Raw genomic sequence first — 16,869 nt, 5'->3', positions numbered from 1 at the left:
TTAGGCTATGATTTTTTCGTTGTTATGGTTAAGAGGGGGTCCTTGGAAAAATGTCCGGCCTGAAATGTCCTTCATTTCTGATTACATTAACATTAATCATCCATAAAAAATAAAATAGCTTTAAAAAGTAAGGTTAGTATCAAGAATTTTTTCATGCCTTTTGTGCATGGTTTATTAATGAGTTATTAATGGAAAGTGTCTCCCTGAATTTTATATTAAATTATACAGTAAGGGAAATAAAGGAGATTTTGCATGAATTAAGGTGTGAATTAATGTAAATGTAAGTTTATTTTCAGGGATCACTGGTTCGTAGAGATATGCAATTCTATCATCTGATCAAATGGGAATCCGTGGTGCGCCGATGCCGCTACTGACAAGAGTTATGGATCGAGTCCAACACACTGGCGACAATTACTCTCCACAGCATAACAAAAAAAAATGTAAATCTTAAGTGATAATCTATTGAGTATTATTTGTTTTTATTTTTATAAGTGGGAAAAATCTGTTTGGTAATTTGTTTGTTTGTTTGTTTTGTTTATTTATTTATAAGGACAACACACATTAATCGACATTTCTGTAAATGTGCTAGTGTTAGCCAGCTGGCTAAATTCCACATCATTTCCAGTGCAAATCAACCTGTTTCATTCTTCCTGAATCAATCTAGTATCGTTTTCTTCATACTAGAGGAGAGAATTATTCTGCCTTAATTGTTTCAACATATTGACACTTGCTAGAAAATCCTGAACCAGGTGCGACTGCATGTGAAACAAGTGGAATTATCTCACTCTATTGGCAGGAATTTTCACTTGTTGGAAGAAAAATGAGATTTTTATACTAAACATAAGATTTAATAATGACTTTATGGGCATTTTTCCAGTGAAGATTGGCGCCACACTTCAATGCGCGACTGAGTGGACAACAATAGAACCGTCATAAGAGCCTCTTTATGACCTAACTGATGAGATGAGTATCGAAAGGAGATAGCGCGTTTGGCTCATCCAACCTGTCACCGCATCCAGCAAAGGTAAGGGAACCACGAATTACAGTTAGTTAGTTAGTTAGTTAGCAACAACCAGAAAAACTCGGTTGTCACTTATTGCTTAATTATTAGTAAGTTACTGACCACCTTACATGAGTGTTTGGCTGATATCAAGGATTGGATGTCTCACGATTTTCTCCAGTTAAACTCAGATAAAACTGAGGTTCTTATTATTTGTCCTGAACACTTTTCCTAACAAATTCAGCAGTCCCTATAGGCTCTTTAACAAACAATTTTAAGCCTGTGTAAAAAACATTTCAATGCCATTTTTGATCCAGTCTTAAATTTTGAACATGTCAAGAAGTTGGTACACTCATGCTTTTTTCAGTTTTAACTGATTGTACCTTTGAATTTCTGTCTGTAAAGCACTCAGTTTTTTTTAAAAGTGCTATACAAATAAGGTTTATTATTATTGCTTATTAGATTGTAGATGGGTTGATTTGTAAGTTGATGTGTGTGAGTAATGCAGTTTCTCTCTCTCTCTCTCTCTCTCTCTCTCTCGCCCAGCCTCCAACCATGGATGCCAAACCCAGAACCAAATCTTGTAAGTCAATAGGAGACTTAGGCTATTGCACCAATACATACTGATGTTTTTAAAGTGATAATTAGCAAACCTGGTCATATTTCCTGATCAAATTAATTATTGTTTCAGTCATCCGCCCAGTGCTGGATCAGCCATCTGTGAAAAAGACAGACCCAGTGGCCAAGTAAGTAACGAGCTCTGTAAAAGTTACAGAGCAGCTTTGATCAAACTGCTTCGATCAAACTTTGATGAATCTCTTACTTCAAGATAAACTTTAGTGATACCCATGGGAAAGAATAACATAGAAAACAACACAACAAACATAACATATTGAAGATATAGCATTTCCATCGCGCTAATGTAGGGTTCATATTGGCTTGAAAGTATCGTATTTGCTGAGTAAGTTGATTATGTGGTTCTGTTGTCTCTGAAGGTACTTCCAGTACAAGAAATACTGGGAGGAGCGCAAGGCTCCAGGGGAAGATGACAGGAGAGTCCTTCGCTGGGAGATCAAGGTATGGAAAATATCTTGCATAGAAGATTTTTAATTTGTGTTAGACTTATAGACAGACATATTGAGTCCTTTCCCACAATTCCCTCAGATCAAGCACAAAAGTAATCATTTTGTTGGGTGCAAGCAGATTTTTCCCACTGTGCCCGTGGCTCGCCAAGACATCGCTTGCACAGAGATGAGCGGGGGAGCGCACTAGAGAGGAGTGTCGATACAAATTGGATTGGGCAGTGCAATTTTGTTATCAAAAATTATGCTTGCATCTCCACCTATTCAGACTGCGGCGTCTTGTTCTCTTTTCAAGGCTTTAGTGGGTGAAGGCGCACACACAACACACCCTTCAAAACCACATAAACCCCTTCTTCAACCAGCAGACACGTTTACACGCACATAAAAACATGATTATAATGCCATTAAGGTGTTGCCTATAACTCGGTAGACTATTCTGCACAACTTCCATGTTTATATAGGTCAAATCATTGTTTGCACAGGTTTTCACTTTCAGACCCTTGGCATTCTGTGGGACAGGAGGCTGATATCTTGTGCCTCCAATTCATCAGTTCCTACCATCAAATTCTAAAATTTAGGCTATTATGTTAAATGTAAATGTAAAGTAGCTAGTTTTGCTTTAAGGTCACCCCTTGATTATAATTCATGTTAAACATGGCAAGCTGTTATTATCTTTTCATGTATTTTGCTTCCCTTTTCAGGAACGGCTGGCATACCAACTTCTACCAGTAAGTATTTGCCTAAATATTGTAGCCTACTTAAAGCTGCACAAGGCAAGATTTTCAAGTACGAGAGAAGAGCGTCCCATCCCTACTAATTGAAACCCTGTAGATTCACCCTATTTGTCCAAATTAAACTCTGGTGTTGGTATGGTCACTGGCAGGAAATCGAAAAAACTGTCTCCTAAACAGCAGTGAGCAAGCATGCTATCCAGGGAAAGCTGGACTCCTCTACTTGACCACACACTCAGAAGAAGACATTTAATTTACTGCTGTCACATTACATGACATCTGGGTGTTGAAGGTTTTAAAATTCAAAGTTACCTCTCTCTGCTATTTGGGGCCACCAACAAGCAAACCTGCCTAGTGCAGCTTTAAAAACCCATACAAGTGAATGTATTAGAATGCAGTTGACAGTAACTGATACTAAGACTTGTTTATTCTTTGTTCGTTGTGCCAACAGAAGACAAGCACTCCGCCCTCCGGTGGCAGGTGAATGATTTAGCCGACGGTCTCCTGCCATCCTGACGCAGTCATGCTATCAGGCAATAAAATTTTCTGTCAGTGCAGCAGGTTTCTCTCATTTGGTTTCCATAGGGGTAAACCACACAAGATAAGTGTAGATTCACAGAGAGGGGAGGGGTGGTGTTATAGTGCAGTGACATTGTGTGTGTGTTTGAGATGATGAAAACATACAGGGTCTATCCAATCCTTTGTAAAAAACAAAGGTGGATTAAATTTCTAAGGAATGCTCCAAACTAGTCACATGTGTTTGTAACGGTGTCTGTAACTTAACACTTTTTGTCATGTGTAAAACGGTTCAGTGCTCAGTTTGCTTGAACTTGACACACAGCTGCTCTCACAACTGGCAAGGACCATTCATTAATCAGTAAGCCACGACAGGCCGTGATATACTGACATGAAATCACAGATAAGTTTGTGTTGTCTGCAGCTTTTTGTGTAGTTGTTACACACTGTGTTCCAGTTTGAAGGTAAATTGCCATAATTTACATTTGTAACTCCAGTCCTCTGAGATAGAGGGAGTTTCATCTACCGTAGTTACGTTCATCTGCCTAATACATATTGTAGTCACTTCTTACAATGCTCAATGTTTAACAGTCATAATTAAACTATGAACTAAACCATACAGGGTTTATGAGGTAAACATTAAAATTCTCAATAATGAAAATTGTATTGGAATGGTGTCAGAATATGTGTAAAGCCAAATAAAGCTTGTTAATCAAGCATTTTCCCCTGGGGAGTGTGACCTCTGACCCCTGACCCCCCTAGCTGGCTACCTTTTTCTCTTTGGCTGGCAACTCAGTGTGCTGGTGAAAAACACTAGTAATGGATCTCATTATTTATTGCTTGACAGATTATGAACTATTATGTTTTATATTGCAGTCAACATCACTTTTGGAGGGTAAGAGTGATAAGAGGGTAACTGTACAACAGCAAAAATGCTCTCTTCTGTACCAGGTCATTATAAGAAAGTTCAAAAACTCTAGATAGTTACTAATATGATTGATATTTATCTGGCTTAACAACTGATTTTCCTGTGAATTAGCCCTTGTCTAAACTATCCCTCTTCTCCCAAATGAGCATCTATGCTGCATTATGGTTCATAACACTCTACAGTACAAGCAAATTATAATTTCTTCCTCTTGGCTAATGTCCATTTTCTGCTTTCATTTGGCTGGTGAAGTTAACCTCTGCTGTAAAAGAATACTAGATTGTTTTATCTCTTTTATTTCAAATATTGAAAAGAGGACTTGAACTGGTCAAACCGCCAATAAACATGGACAAAAGGAGATTTTCTTTAACAATTTTTTGTAGTTTTCCATATTTTTGGAAGACCTGGCGATATCTAAAATCACCGTCCTTTGCTAAGCTACACAGGAACCTTGTTGTTGATACTTGAGAGTTGATACTCTCCCCAGTGTCTGTGTCTGATGAGCTCCACTAGGTACTGGGAGTCAGGTGTGGGGATGTTCAGGGAGTCCACAATGTAAAGGTAATCCTGGAAAATATAACATTCACTTCATAAAGACATCAACACTTGAGTGGGGAAACACTCGACAGATTAGTCCAATTATGATTCTAATGTACTTGAACATACTGCTGTGGCTGCCAGATTTATCCATTTACCCATATTTACATTTTTTTAAAGGTATTATAGCACTTAAATCATCCTGGCTTTGGAGGCGTTGCAGGACAGATGAGTCCTATGTTGTTAATGGGAAACCCTTCTGTAATTCCATATAGGGCAGCACTGTATTGGTGTGAATGACTATTAAACTTCACAGATGATTCATTTGTATACAAAAAGATAAAACAGAAAAAATAGATTGTGCAGATGAGATGAAAAAGCAAGGAGCTGTAAGAGCATTTCACCTAAAAATCAAAAACAACAAAAATCAAGATGTCATAAATATTATAAGCTTTTCCAGTGAACAGTCAACTCCTCTCCATATGTGATGCTGCCATGGTGAGCTTCCACTTCCTTTCTGTTTCCATGGTTTCCTGCCTCCGCCTCTGACCTCTGACCTCACCTTTGTGTTGCAGTGGCTCTGAAGATGATGACACACAGGCTAATTCTTAGCGCAAGTTTGGGACAAATGTTGCTGGAAATATTTTCTGACTGAAAACAATGTAGCGGTTTGAAATATAGCCAAACTTGATCAGAGAGCAAGGTTTGCTGGCAAGGTTTTCAGTAGAACAGAGGTAAGAGGTTATGGTGATGGTAGGTCAGCAGTAGTATCTATTCATTTTTACTCTTCCAACTGTCAACTGTCCTGCCAACTTTGTCAGTTGCCCATTGCCCAGTCGCTCATACTCATCGGTATACTTGGCACATTTTGCCAAGCTTGTATGTGTGTATCATCATCTTTACTACAACAATGATGATAGCTAATATTCCAAACAGACACGTGTAATTACCATTTCTGCTTCAGGTGAGTCCTGTGGTGGCACAAACTGAAATTGCCGCAGGACTGCATTTTCAATAAGGCAGTTTCCTAAGCATGTTGTTTAACGTCGGATATTCCTCGATAGTTCGCATTGTATTAATTTTCTCCCACGCTGACAACAAGCTTCAGCCTCACATTCACGGCTTTGCGTTTACATTCTTTTGCGTTTGACAGGAGGGCTTGAAGAAAAGGAAGAAACCATTTTTAAATCTCAGTCCAACTCCCGCCGCTCTCCACTGCTAGCGACTCTGTTCCCTGGCAACAGCCAATGCGGAAACACACAGCATGAGCAAGCGCACTGAGAAGAGAGAGAGCTGCCTGTCGGCTTTTTTTTCATGTTTTATATTAAACAGTTTTTATTATTATTCATAACTGTGTAACTCTCACTTTCATCATTGCAGTAGTAAATTTAATAAATTGCGTCCATTATTGACTCATTAAGGAAAATAATTAAGGGACGATAAGGGATGGGTGGCAACCAGTCTAATGTCTAATATCGCTGAGTATCGCCTTGGCAAGGTTTAGGAGCCCCCTGCTCCTACTACTATAAAAATTCTTTTTTCAGAGAGTCCTTTCTGCATGCAGATGTTGTTTTCCTCTTGACAAGGCCAGTTAATTCAAACCAACCAATCAGAGGGAGGGACATGCAAATGAGAGCCATTATGTCACGCCCATGTTTGACAACCCACCAATGGTTGACAAGGTAGGCGGGGCTTGGAGGACAACAGCGGAGGATTCAAACTGAATATGGCTGCGGGTAAAGATATCGATGAAAACACGCAAAATAGAAGGTAAGAATGGGTTGAATGTGGATACATAATACTTTAATGTTATTCACATTGATAACGTATCAGCCGCACTCACTGGTCAAGCTGAAGTTGTGAGATTACAAGTTCGAAAACATTAACGTTACGTTGGTGTGGCTGACTGACAAGGATCAACTGACATGGATGCAACTGTCATTAGCTGTCCACAGGCTGCAAGTGAATGTTAGCAAGCTAACGTTAGCTGGCTAGGCTAGTTACAACTTGGTGGTCAGAAATTAACGTTACTTCGACAGTAAGTAAGCTAGAATGAATGTTCAACTTGCATTATAGACGTTAGCGGAGGCTTTCTTGAGCTGGCAAAGGTATAAGCTAATTTCATGTTTGCTAACTTTAACATTAGTTAATGATACGCTATAGGCTACGTTTTTCTCCCATGATTCTCCACATGCATACAGTAACTGTTACCTTTGTATGTTACATGGGGCTTAGCATATAAATCCGATTCAACCTAGATACTCTTTAATGTTGCTTTGCTTGTAGGCAAACACATATACCTCACAGAAAATGACTTGAGATTGGCTAATTGTTAAGGTCCACTAGTAGATTTAGCATACACATGATCTATCAAGCAGCACTTCAACTTTTATGACCAATCTTATTCCACAAAAACACAGTGTGGTGGGCATAAGTGAACAGTGCAAATTAATTTTGAAAGTTGTCAGTTTATTGAAATAAGGTGCAACCTGCTGGGTCACAGGTATGCCATGTATGACTATCTATATGACATGTACAAACTGTGTGTCTCTCCGCCTTAGAGGTACAGTGTGCAGCATGGTGATCAATCATGAGGAGTCACCGGGGGGCTCTCAGGCTGGCCGCCCGCCCATCATCTTCAACCCAGACTTTTTTGTGGAGAAGCTCCGCCATGAGAGGCCAGAGGTTTTCCTGGAGCTGGTGCTTAGTAACGTCACGCGCCTCATTGACCTGCCTGGGACAGAGTTCGCCCAGCTCCTGGGAGAGGAGGGCCCAAAGACCCCCACAGGCGGAAATGGAGGAGGCTTCTTTCGTTCTTTCAACTTCCTTAAACGCAAAGGTAAGAGGTCAACCAGGTGACATCTTTTAGAATTTACTATAGGCGGTTGCCCAGGTGAATGTCGTTCTCTTTCTCTCTTTGTATGAGACAGAGTGGCACGTCAAACTCCATTCAGAAACCCAGTGTTTTAATGTTGCCTTACTGATCAGCAAACATACACACTAGGGTTAGACAGATACATGTTTTTGAAATTCGATACCTATATTTTTAGACTGAAGTTGTCTATGGAGAACATTTTGTGCTCATATTCAATATCTTCAAATTTCTAATGAAATTGTTTTGCTTGGATTTGGTTAGCTCATGGTCAGAGAGAGTGCATGGTCAGCAGGGACAAAGTTTGAGAACAGGCAAAGACTGTAGGTATATAACTGAGGCATTCAAAAGTCATCACATCGGAAACTTACCAGCCAGTGTGGTGGGTGACCCTTGTTGATTTATCTGCCAAAAACAAATCTTACCAGCATTTGACAGTTGGAGGGTGGTAATTTCAGACCCTGCTTCCAGATCTCACAGTATTTGGAGAGGTCACAGTACAGCCAGCTGAGCTAATCAGATGATGGTTGAGTCTGATTGGCTGCTGCGCTGCAATTTATAATAGTCTTTATTAGCCTTTATGAAGTTTAAAGGCAACCTGTCTCAGTATTCAACCATCTACTTTAGATGCACATTTAACACTTGCCACCAAGTAGGTCCTCGTAAATTTTGACTGTTCATTTTGTCTACTCGCAATCGTTCATAGCATGTGTTTGGTTCTAAAATCATATTTGGCTGGTTAAATGACTGGCGACTTTTACAGTGGCTAGCAGGTAAAAAAATTCCTGTTCTGACTGTGATCAGCCCATTTTTAAATGGGACAAGTTGTTCCAAGTCAACAGCGTTTCTTGTCCTGTCTGTATGTGAGGCTATTGGACTACTGAAAGCCGCAACGGAAGGGTTATTTTTCTGGAAGAGTCCACTGGTAAATTTGAATGTATTCACTGTAATGCTTTCTGTCACCGTCACAGATAAGGGTGTTGTGTTTGGGACCCCTCTGTCAGAGGGCAGCATCGCACAGATCTACCAGCTCATTGAGTACCTCAGCAAGAGTGAGTAGTCCAGTTAAAAATCCACTGATTCTCCTGTCACAATTATTTGCAGATCCTGAACTCTGTCTGCCCTACAAAGGCAAACAGCATTAACTACTTATTGGTATTTCAAAGTCACCTGAAAAGGGAATTTAATGTAAACAGAAAATACACCCATAATTGCTATTACATGATATACAGCCATTTGCTGTACCAAAAATACTTAATCTTTGATAAACTTTGACACATTTTTCTGTTTTTGCTACTCACACAGTTACCACCCTTTGGCAGAGTGTTTGTGTGGTTTAAAGTAGGATTTTCCCACTGATCTACATCAGAAACAAATGCAGCCTCACTTTCAACAGTGTACCCAGAAGCCAATTTACGTCACTACTGATTGACTGACTTTATTTCAGGCGCCTTTCACGCATACAGCTTCATAAAACTACAGCTCATTGTGGTCTCAATCTTCAGACCATTCTATACAAAAAAAGTGATGATTAGTCAAAATTACAAGCAGTCTGTTGATTTGGCCATTACATGTAGGAAAATTGTGTTCATTTGAATATCATTGCAGTCGTAAAATCACAAATTCCTGGGAGGACTGGACAAATAAATGCACCAAACTGATTTTGAATTATTAGATGTTTTGAGTGTTAATTTGTTGATCCGCTCCTACTCCGGTCCCTCCAGATCTGCATGTAGAGGGTCTATTCCGGGTGCCGGGGAACAGCGTGAGGCAGCAGGCCCTGAAGGAGCTGCTCAACAGCGGGGCCGATGTCGACTTGGCGTCCGGGGACTTCCACCCCAACGATGTAGCCACGCTGCTCAAGACCTTCCTGGGAGAGCTGCCTGAGCCGCTGCTTACACACAGACACTTCCACGCACACCTCAAGATAGCAGGTAGGCAGGCAGACACACACACACACACACACACATTCTTGTTTTTTACTTCCCTCTCTTCTGTTTTGTCTGGAGATGTCAAACTAGCGACACAGCAATGTTTGAGGGGTTTTAGTACAAAATGCTACATATTTATTTTTTTAAATGTTGGCTAGCTGGAATTCATCAGTGGAGATGTAGAAAATATGCAGATGATTCCATGCTTGAAAGCAGAAGTGTTTTTAAGCAAGGGTCCTAGGATGACTTTTACATTAGCATTTTACCATCAATGAATCATTACCATCTTAATTTTGAGGTGTAAACAATCAAGACTATTGCAGACAAGATTGGGAGCATCGACACTGCATTCCATAATGTCAGCCACTGGGTTGGATTTGGTGGGAAATCTTCTGGATTGCTTTATGGTCTTTCACATAGGATGCAGTTTGCTTGACTCGAGCCACTACAGTGCAACTCTTGACTAGATGTTTGAGGACATCTGGATAGGGTGGAAAAGTAGGCAGAGTTTTCAAGAAGTGGAGAGAACAGCCATTCCCAGCTCATTATCTTGTTAGTGTTGTGTATGTACTAGGGCTGAACAATTAATCAAAATTTTATTGAAATCGCAACATGGCCTACTGCAATTTTCAAATCGCAGGAGGCGCAATATTTGTTAAAGGCGAAATGTGTGTCAAAATACCATTTTAAATTAAATATTGTCGTGCTGCAGAGATGTCCTGGCCTACACATCATATTCTACAGACTTAAGAAAACATCTTTGTTTGGTACAGATCTCTGCAAAAATCACACCATAATCATTTTAATATGTTTTTCAATTAAAATGAGAATAATGATGTAAAAATGATCATCCCCTCTGATATCACAAATCATATAGCAATTGCAATATCAGTCAAAATAATCGCAATTAGATATTTTTTCAAAATCGTTCAGCCCTAGTATGCACCGTGTATATACTGTATATGTATAACATCCAAAAACATAACATCCAGTGGTGATAGATCGCCAGTCCCCACTGCATTTTGAAACACACCTGGTGCCCACAATGCAGTGACACACTAATGTAGTTCCCCATATCTTGTCCATGGCTTCATCCCTCCTGCTCCCCCATCCCTCCTCCAGATATGACTCTGTTCGATGAGCAGGGCAACAAGACAGCGGTCCCCAACAAGGAGCGTCAGATCGAGGCCCTGCAGCTTCTCTTCCTGCTGTTACCCCAGGCAAACCGCTCGCTGCTCAAACTGCTGCTGGACCTGCTCTACCACACCGCCAAGCAGCAGGACAAAAACAAGATGTCCGCCTTCAACCTGGCCCTCATGTTTGCCCCACACGTCCTCTGGCCCAGACATGTAAGCCTTGTAGTCTACAACAGGGGTTCCCAGACTTTTCCATGTCAAGGAAGGACCCCCTGAACAGATGTGATTAAGTCAAGGAACCCTGTTGGATAAGATTTTGTCCTGGGGGCTCCCCCATCTGAGGAGATTTTTATCGTTGGATGTAATTTAGTGCAGAATTTACACTATAGGTGGAGAGAATGAAACCTCTATTAAACAGGTTTCTACAAGTCTGTAAAAAGTTTCAGAATGTCTTAAATTGAGTTATCTAAATTCAAAGAACTTGAGTATTACTGCTTTAAGTCACAGTAGAATTAACAGTGTATTTTTCTGACCGCTGCTCTCTCCTGCTCCAGATGACAGCTGGTGATCTGAGGGACAATCTGAAGAAGCTGAACAACGGCATGGCCTTCCTCATCAAACACTCCCAGAAACTCTTCAGGGTGATTATTGACCGACCATACACAGGACAGGACTGTAGTTAGTCAGACTCAAAAGTCCCTCATGTATGGATTATTGACACGTGTGTGTGCGCTGTGTTTTCTCCAGGCTCCAGGCTACCTGCGGGAATATGCTAGAATACACTTCACTGGGACCAAGACTCTCCAGACCAAGGTTAGTGGGGGGGGTGGTTACTTACAACAGTACTTACAAAGACACAACATTTCGGTCAAGTGACCTTCGACAGAATAAACATTTCAGTGGGGCTTGTATATATGTTCCCCTATATATATATATATACAGGCCCCATTGAAATGTTTATTCAGATACCTGACGAAGGTCACTTCACTGCAACATTGCGTCTTGAAATTGAAAGTGAAGACAGTGTGCGGGAGTCTACAGATTTTGATTTCATCTTTCCCCATCTGGCACATACACACGGTTGTGCAAAGATTATCTTTTGAGAATAGTGGAAGGAGTCCACACTAGATTACACTAGATGAGGCTGCAAATTACTGTGTTTGATGTTGTGAGCTGGGTGTAAGTCTATGTTCAGGGTAGTGCAGATGACTATACAATGAGTGAGCAGACGGGGGTTCAGTGGCTTACATTTTTGGCCGTGTGACGGTCTCTAACCACCAGGCCGCCCTGCAGCTGCTTCTGTTCGAGTTGGAGAAAGAAATTGTCTGAAGGTTTGGTTCACCTGTTTGTCAGCAAATCTGAATTGTGTGCATAAGTCATCTTGGCATCAGGCATGGAATTGAGGCTCTTCAGTGGAAAACAGGGTTGACAGAAATATCTTGCTGTATTGGTGAAACTGTAGTGGCAAAATTATCACCATTAGTGGGCACCAGACAATATTATATTTGTCGTCCTCACTTAAATATCCAGTGAACCATTAAAGCCTGGCTTAGACTTAGTCAGATTCCAGTTCATTTTAGTTTATTTACATATTGCCATGGAATGGAGTTTAAAACGTGAATTGCTGTTTTTGAGATGTTTCTAACTGCCCCTTTTGTCATTCAGGATGATCTGGAGCTGTTGGCTGTGAGCGGCTCTCCTGCTCGGCGGGCAGCGGTGCCGTTGAAGCGGCCGGCTGCCCTGGACCCCGGCTCTCAGCAGCAGTACCAGTCACCGGCCCAACACCACACAGAGGAGGCCCTGAAGGAGCTCTTCAGACACGTCCACCACAACATGCCCGACTCCGCCAAGAAGAAGAAACTCATCCGACAGGTTTCTCTTCAGGCTCTTTTTATTGCCATACAGCCAGGCTGGTGGGATTCCTCTCGGTACAAATGAAAACGTATACCTAGAAATTTAAGCGTATTCTATTGTTGCACTTCTGAATGCAAATCACTCTGGATAAGGGCTTGTGTTAAATGCCTAAACTGTAAAATAGAAGTGTTAGGGGGCGATCACAGCGAGAAGCGTCGCTACAGGCGCAGCCGCGTCAAAAACGCCTAGGCAGACCATGTCGGGCAAAACAGCTTGGTGCGCCTGTGGAGCAGGGCTGCGTGTGCGACCGGGTTAAAGACCGCTACTATCATCTTTTCATCTGTGTTTACCACTGTCCCGCCATTCCTACCACATCAAACGGCATCAAAACATGAAGGAAAGCCCGCCTTCTGCTTGATTTGATTGGCTGCCCAGCCCAACTGTGACATTGACGAGCGGAGCGTAAATTGAAAATATTTAAACTTTTATGTGTGCCTAAAAACCGCCAGAAAAAACGTGACGCGAGTCGCAGGTGAAGAGCGCCACAGGGAAACAATGGTTTTGGTCGCAACGAGTTTCTAGCGACGCTTCTCGGTGTGATCGCCCCCTTTGTCTCTCTTTCCTATGTCCAGTTAGCCAAGCAGACCACCCCGGGGACACCCACCAACGAGTACCGCCAGACGCCCCCGGGCCCCAGCAAGAAACACCCCCGCTCACGCTCCTTCGGTGGGCTCATCAAGGTACAGCGTTCCTGAAATGAATCTGATCGTTTTCAGATCTTATGGAAGTGGACAAAGATAGTGGAGAGCGTTGAAGTGAGACTATGAAAAAAAAAAAAAAAAATTCCGTTCCTATGTAACCTTACATATTTTGCGTTGCAGACCCACCGTGACTTCCCATATTGTATTAACTTGTAAAGAATAATCTTGTAGAGGCCTATTCAGTGGTCATGTTTCTCTGCTACTATCAGCATACATCGGATTATCGGGACTACAGTTTGTAATGGCAACAGTTGTGTATTTGGCATGCATTAGAATGAGCCATCATTGCTAGTTTGACAGCAGCACGTTAAAGGTGCTCTAGGGAACTTTGCAAATGTCAGCAAGAGGTAACTGTTTAAAAAAAAAAACTAACTTTAATACTCAGAAATCCTGTAGGGTGACATCAGTAAACTGCACACAGCACGCTCATGTTTACCAAGCGGCCGGTCTGTGATACTTTATACCAAAGGAAACCAAAGGGACGAGAGAGGATGTCGCTCTTAAGTTTTGATTTGCCACTTCCTGTGGGCTGAGAAACATTCATACTCGACACCAGAATTTTTATTTGGTCAAATATGGTGAATCTACAGCATTTTTACGTAAAAACCTTTCCATAATAATTGATTACTAATTCTAAGCTGGAGTAGCCTTCTTCATTTTATTTGCTTGTGTCTCTAACCTGATGCTCCGCTACCAGCGTAAAGCTCGTGGCGAGCAGCTGACCACAGAGAGGAGGGCCAGGCACGTCTCCCCGGATACCGCTACCACGACGACAGGAAAAGCTGGCAAAGAGAACGTTGTCCTGCAGGCGGTGAGCCATTTTTACCACACTGAGAATAATGATATCTAATGTATTTTGTTTCTATTCCACTTTTCTAAAATTTCACTGTGCTGATTATTGATAAATGGACTCACATAGGCTGCATTGTTGTGAATGGCTTTGTATAGGCCAGAGTCGAACTACAGTTTCTTTACTTTTTGGTCTCTGCTTTCTCTGGCTGTGTGTTTGACTGATAGGTTGTTGTTTTTCATCTGCCGGAAAATTCGCAGATTACCCAAAACTTGTACATGAACAACTTTTAATTTTGTGTGTGTATATACAGGTGAACAGTCCATTGAATGCTCCTATGTTGGGGAAGGCAGGGCTGGTGGTGAAGAGCTCAGACTTGGCTCGCAGTAAGGAGAAAGCTCTGAAGGTCTCCAAGGTACGACACAGTGGGCCTCTCAACCCTCACCTAACAGCAGAAAAATCACTATCCAAACCATGCTCATACATTTAAGGTGTGCCAACCACAGTGAAAAAGTTTTAAAGATTATCAAAACATTTTTTGTTGCATTTTTTTGTTTGTTTTTTTACGTTCACACTGCCCAATTGCAAGCGAACCAGGACTTGTAAACAAAAGTCACATGACTCACAAATAGCTAATTTATTGGACAGAGTTTTGGTCACCTGTCATCCTGCGAAGTTAGACGTTTTGGCAGATGGGGAGTCAAAAACATTTTTTATTCCTTATGTCTCTTCTTCTCTGGTGTTCATAGCAGTTAAGAACACATAAATAGCTGAATATGAGATCAGTCCAGACTTCATTTTGTTCTGCTAGGCTTTCCAGGCATGAGTAACTGCTGACTCTCCGATGTGAACATCTGTCTCTTTATACCCATAAACCCTTGTGTGTTGGTGTCATTTCCTGTAGTTGGTTTGGATTACGTTCTCACTTAACAAACTGCACTGCAGTTCTCGTTAGAGGACTGAGACTCACATTTTCAGGCGCCTCGGTGCCGTTATTTGGTGCCACTTGAGTTCGAATGGCATTGTTCTCACCTGGACAAACCAACCAAACTAGAGCAGTAAACTCTCAAAAGTTCAATAAACCGCTCCAAACATGCTTGGTGTGAAGGCGCCCTGAGAGTCAAATGGTAACACCTTGGTGTTGGGTGATGCATTTGATTGTACCTTATTATGTTATCTATATACTGTATGTTTGGGTGATTTAATTCTTTCCCAGTGTCTAATGACATTGCATTTTAGATGAATGTCAGAGCTGCAAGTGATGTGAAGTATTCAAATATATTCCTTGGATGTATTAAGTAAAATGAGTGTTTCCTCCCATCCTTTCCTAACTCTATCTCTCCTCCCTCCTTCCCTCTGTCTCCTCCCTCGTCCCTCCATCTCTCCCCAGGACTCTCCCTCTGTCTCCAGGATGTGTTTCTCTCCTGCTCAGGAAATCTCGGTGTAGAAACCCAACTCCTCCTCCTCTTCCTCCTTTGGAACGGGACTTGGGCAGTATTATTCCTCATCTTTATCGTTGTGTTTTTATCCTAGTAACTCTGTTTTAACTGTGACTAATACAGCAGCATTAGCCTTAGCCAGGCCAGCCAAGTCAAGCCAAGCCAAGCCAATGCCAGTATTTCTGTCTTCTGTCCTCTCCTGGTCATTCTTCACGCTGTGTCACTGTTTACAAACTAGGACTAAAAACTGAATGAAATCCTCCTCTGCAGCTTTACCGTTAGATAGCTTCAGTTTGAGGCTGGGCGATGGGTACAAAATTGATATCACGATAGTCAAAAGGAATTAATTCGATATCGATATACAACGATATCTGCGAACAAAATCTCATTTCATAAGATTAAAGTGATGTTAATTGAATTGTACAGTAGGAAAAAACTTATTTTCAGGTAATATTCGCTCATTTTGTCAGATCTTGTTTTGTGTGAGATTTGAATTAGTATTAGCTTTTTATTATTAATTTAGACAACACAATTATGTATCACAATTATTCCGTCACGGTATTATTCTATTGAAAAACATAAATATTGAATTATTGCCCAGCTCTATCTTCAACTTAACGGGACTCACAGCCACTCTGGGAATCTGTTGGACCAGATAGACTAGCAAGGTCTGCCTGGTTGTTTCTATATTATTTTGTAATCTACTTTCAGTGTCAGAGTTGCTACTTTGGGATTGTTAAGTTTGTTTGTTGTTAAGCTTTTAAACTTTTCTTTTTTTTTTTTTTTTTGGATGAATGCATTGTGCCACAACTGGATGCAGGAAAAAGTGTATCCAAATGACAAGAGTAACCATGATCTATGCTTTGGCTTGGCTTGGCTTGACTGTGCCTGCTGGTGCCATTTATCACTTGAAACCTGTTTGTTTTTAGCTACTATATCAGAATCTATGACCACTAGCTAGTTGAGCCTACAGTATGCTGTAGTGTAGTATATGTATATATGTTGTACAGTATGTGAGTGTTTTCTGTCTTTTTTTTGTGTTTCTCCTCTTCGGGAGCTGTGATGTCTGGTTTTCGGTACGATTTGGGCTCAGTCACTTCCGGGTCTGGTGCTCTTTGGCAATTCTTTTATGTTTTTGTTTTTTTAACCCCCCCCTCCCCAGTTGTATCTGTGAATGACTTAACCGGTTCATAACATGCTGAGAATGTGTAATGGGATTCAGAAGGCTGAAGTGAAGCATTTGCCTTGGATTCAGCAATTGTTCTTGTCTGACCGGTTTTAAACAGTTACTTCAG

The 16,869-nt window shown here is 41.2% G+C and overlaps 1 protein-coding gene and 1 long non-coding RNA gene across 2 annotated transcripts; both read left to right on the top strand.

Moving 5' to 3' along the window:
• Positions 1-1,722: 1,722 nt before the first annotated feature.
• Positions 1,723-3,369, top strand: LOC139652960 (uncharacterized). Its single transcript, XR_011695980.1, has 4 exons — positions 1,723-1,746; positions 1,996-2,077; positions 2,784-2,810; positions 3,265-3,369. It is a non-coding gene; the product is annotated as an uncharacterized lncRNA (long non-coding RNA).
• A 3,148-nt stretch (positions 3,370-6,517) lies between these two features.
• Positions 6,518-15,714, top strand: LOC139652963 (rho GTPase-activating protein 19-like). The gene is made up of 12 exons (XM_071529893.1): positions 6,518-6,561; positions 7,353-7,630; positions 8,635-8,715; positions 9,388-9,597; positions 10,717-10,943; positions 11,285-11,371; positions 11,478-11,543; positions 12,396-12,602; positions 13,217-13,324; positions 14,043-14,156; positions 14,449-14,550; positions 15,526-15,714. Exons 1-12 carry the CDS (start codon positions 6,518-6,520, stop codon positions 15,580-15,582), a joined length of 1,581 nt encoding a protein of 526 aa, XP_071385994.1. The 3' UTR covers positions 15,583-15,714.
• Positions 15,715-16,869: the final 1,155 nt, after the last annotated feature.

The sequence above is a fragment of the Centroberyx affinis genome, unplaced genomic scaffold (genome assembly GCF_046629955.1).
Source record: "Centroberyx affinis isolate AG114_WGS23_722 - 3 ecotype Tasmania unplaced genomic scaffold, CSIRO-AGI_Caff_v1 ptg001847l_1, whole genome shotgun sequence".
NCBI lineage: Eukaryota > Metazoa > Chordata > Actinopteri > Beryciformes > Berycidae > Centroberyx > Centroberyx affinis.
This window is presented reverse-complemented; position numbering and strand designations above follow the sequence as displayed.

Excerpts from the sequence above, each read along its gene's own strand:
- LOC139652963 (XM_071529893.1), top strand. The coding sequence starts at position 6,518 with ATGGCTGCGGGTAAAGATATCGATGAAAACACGCAAAATAGAAG. Across the intron at positions 6,562-7,352 it reads GAAAACACGCAAAATAGAAG|AGGTACAGTGTGCAGCATGG; the intron begins GTAAGAATGGGT and ends TCTCCGCCTTAG. Across the intron at positions 9,598-10,716 it reads CGCACACCTCAAGATAGCAG|ATATGACTCTGTTCGATGAG; the intron begins GTAGGCAGGCAG and ends TCCCTCCTCCAG.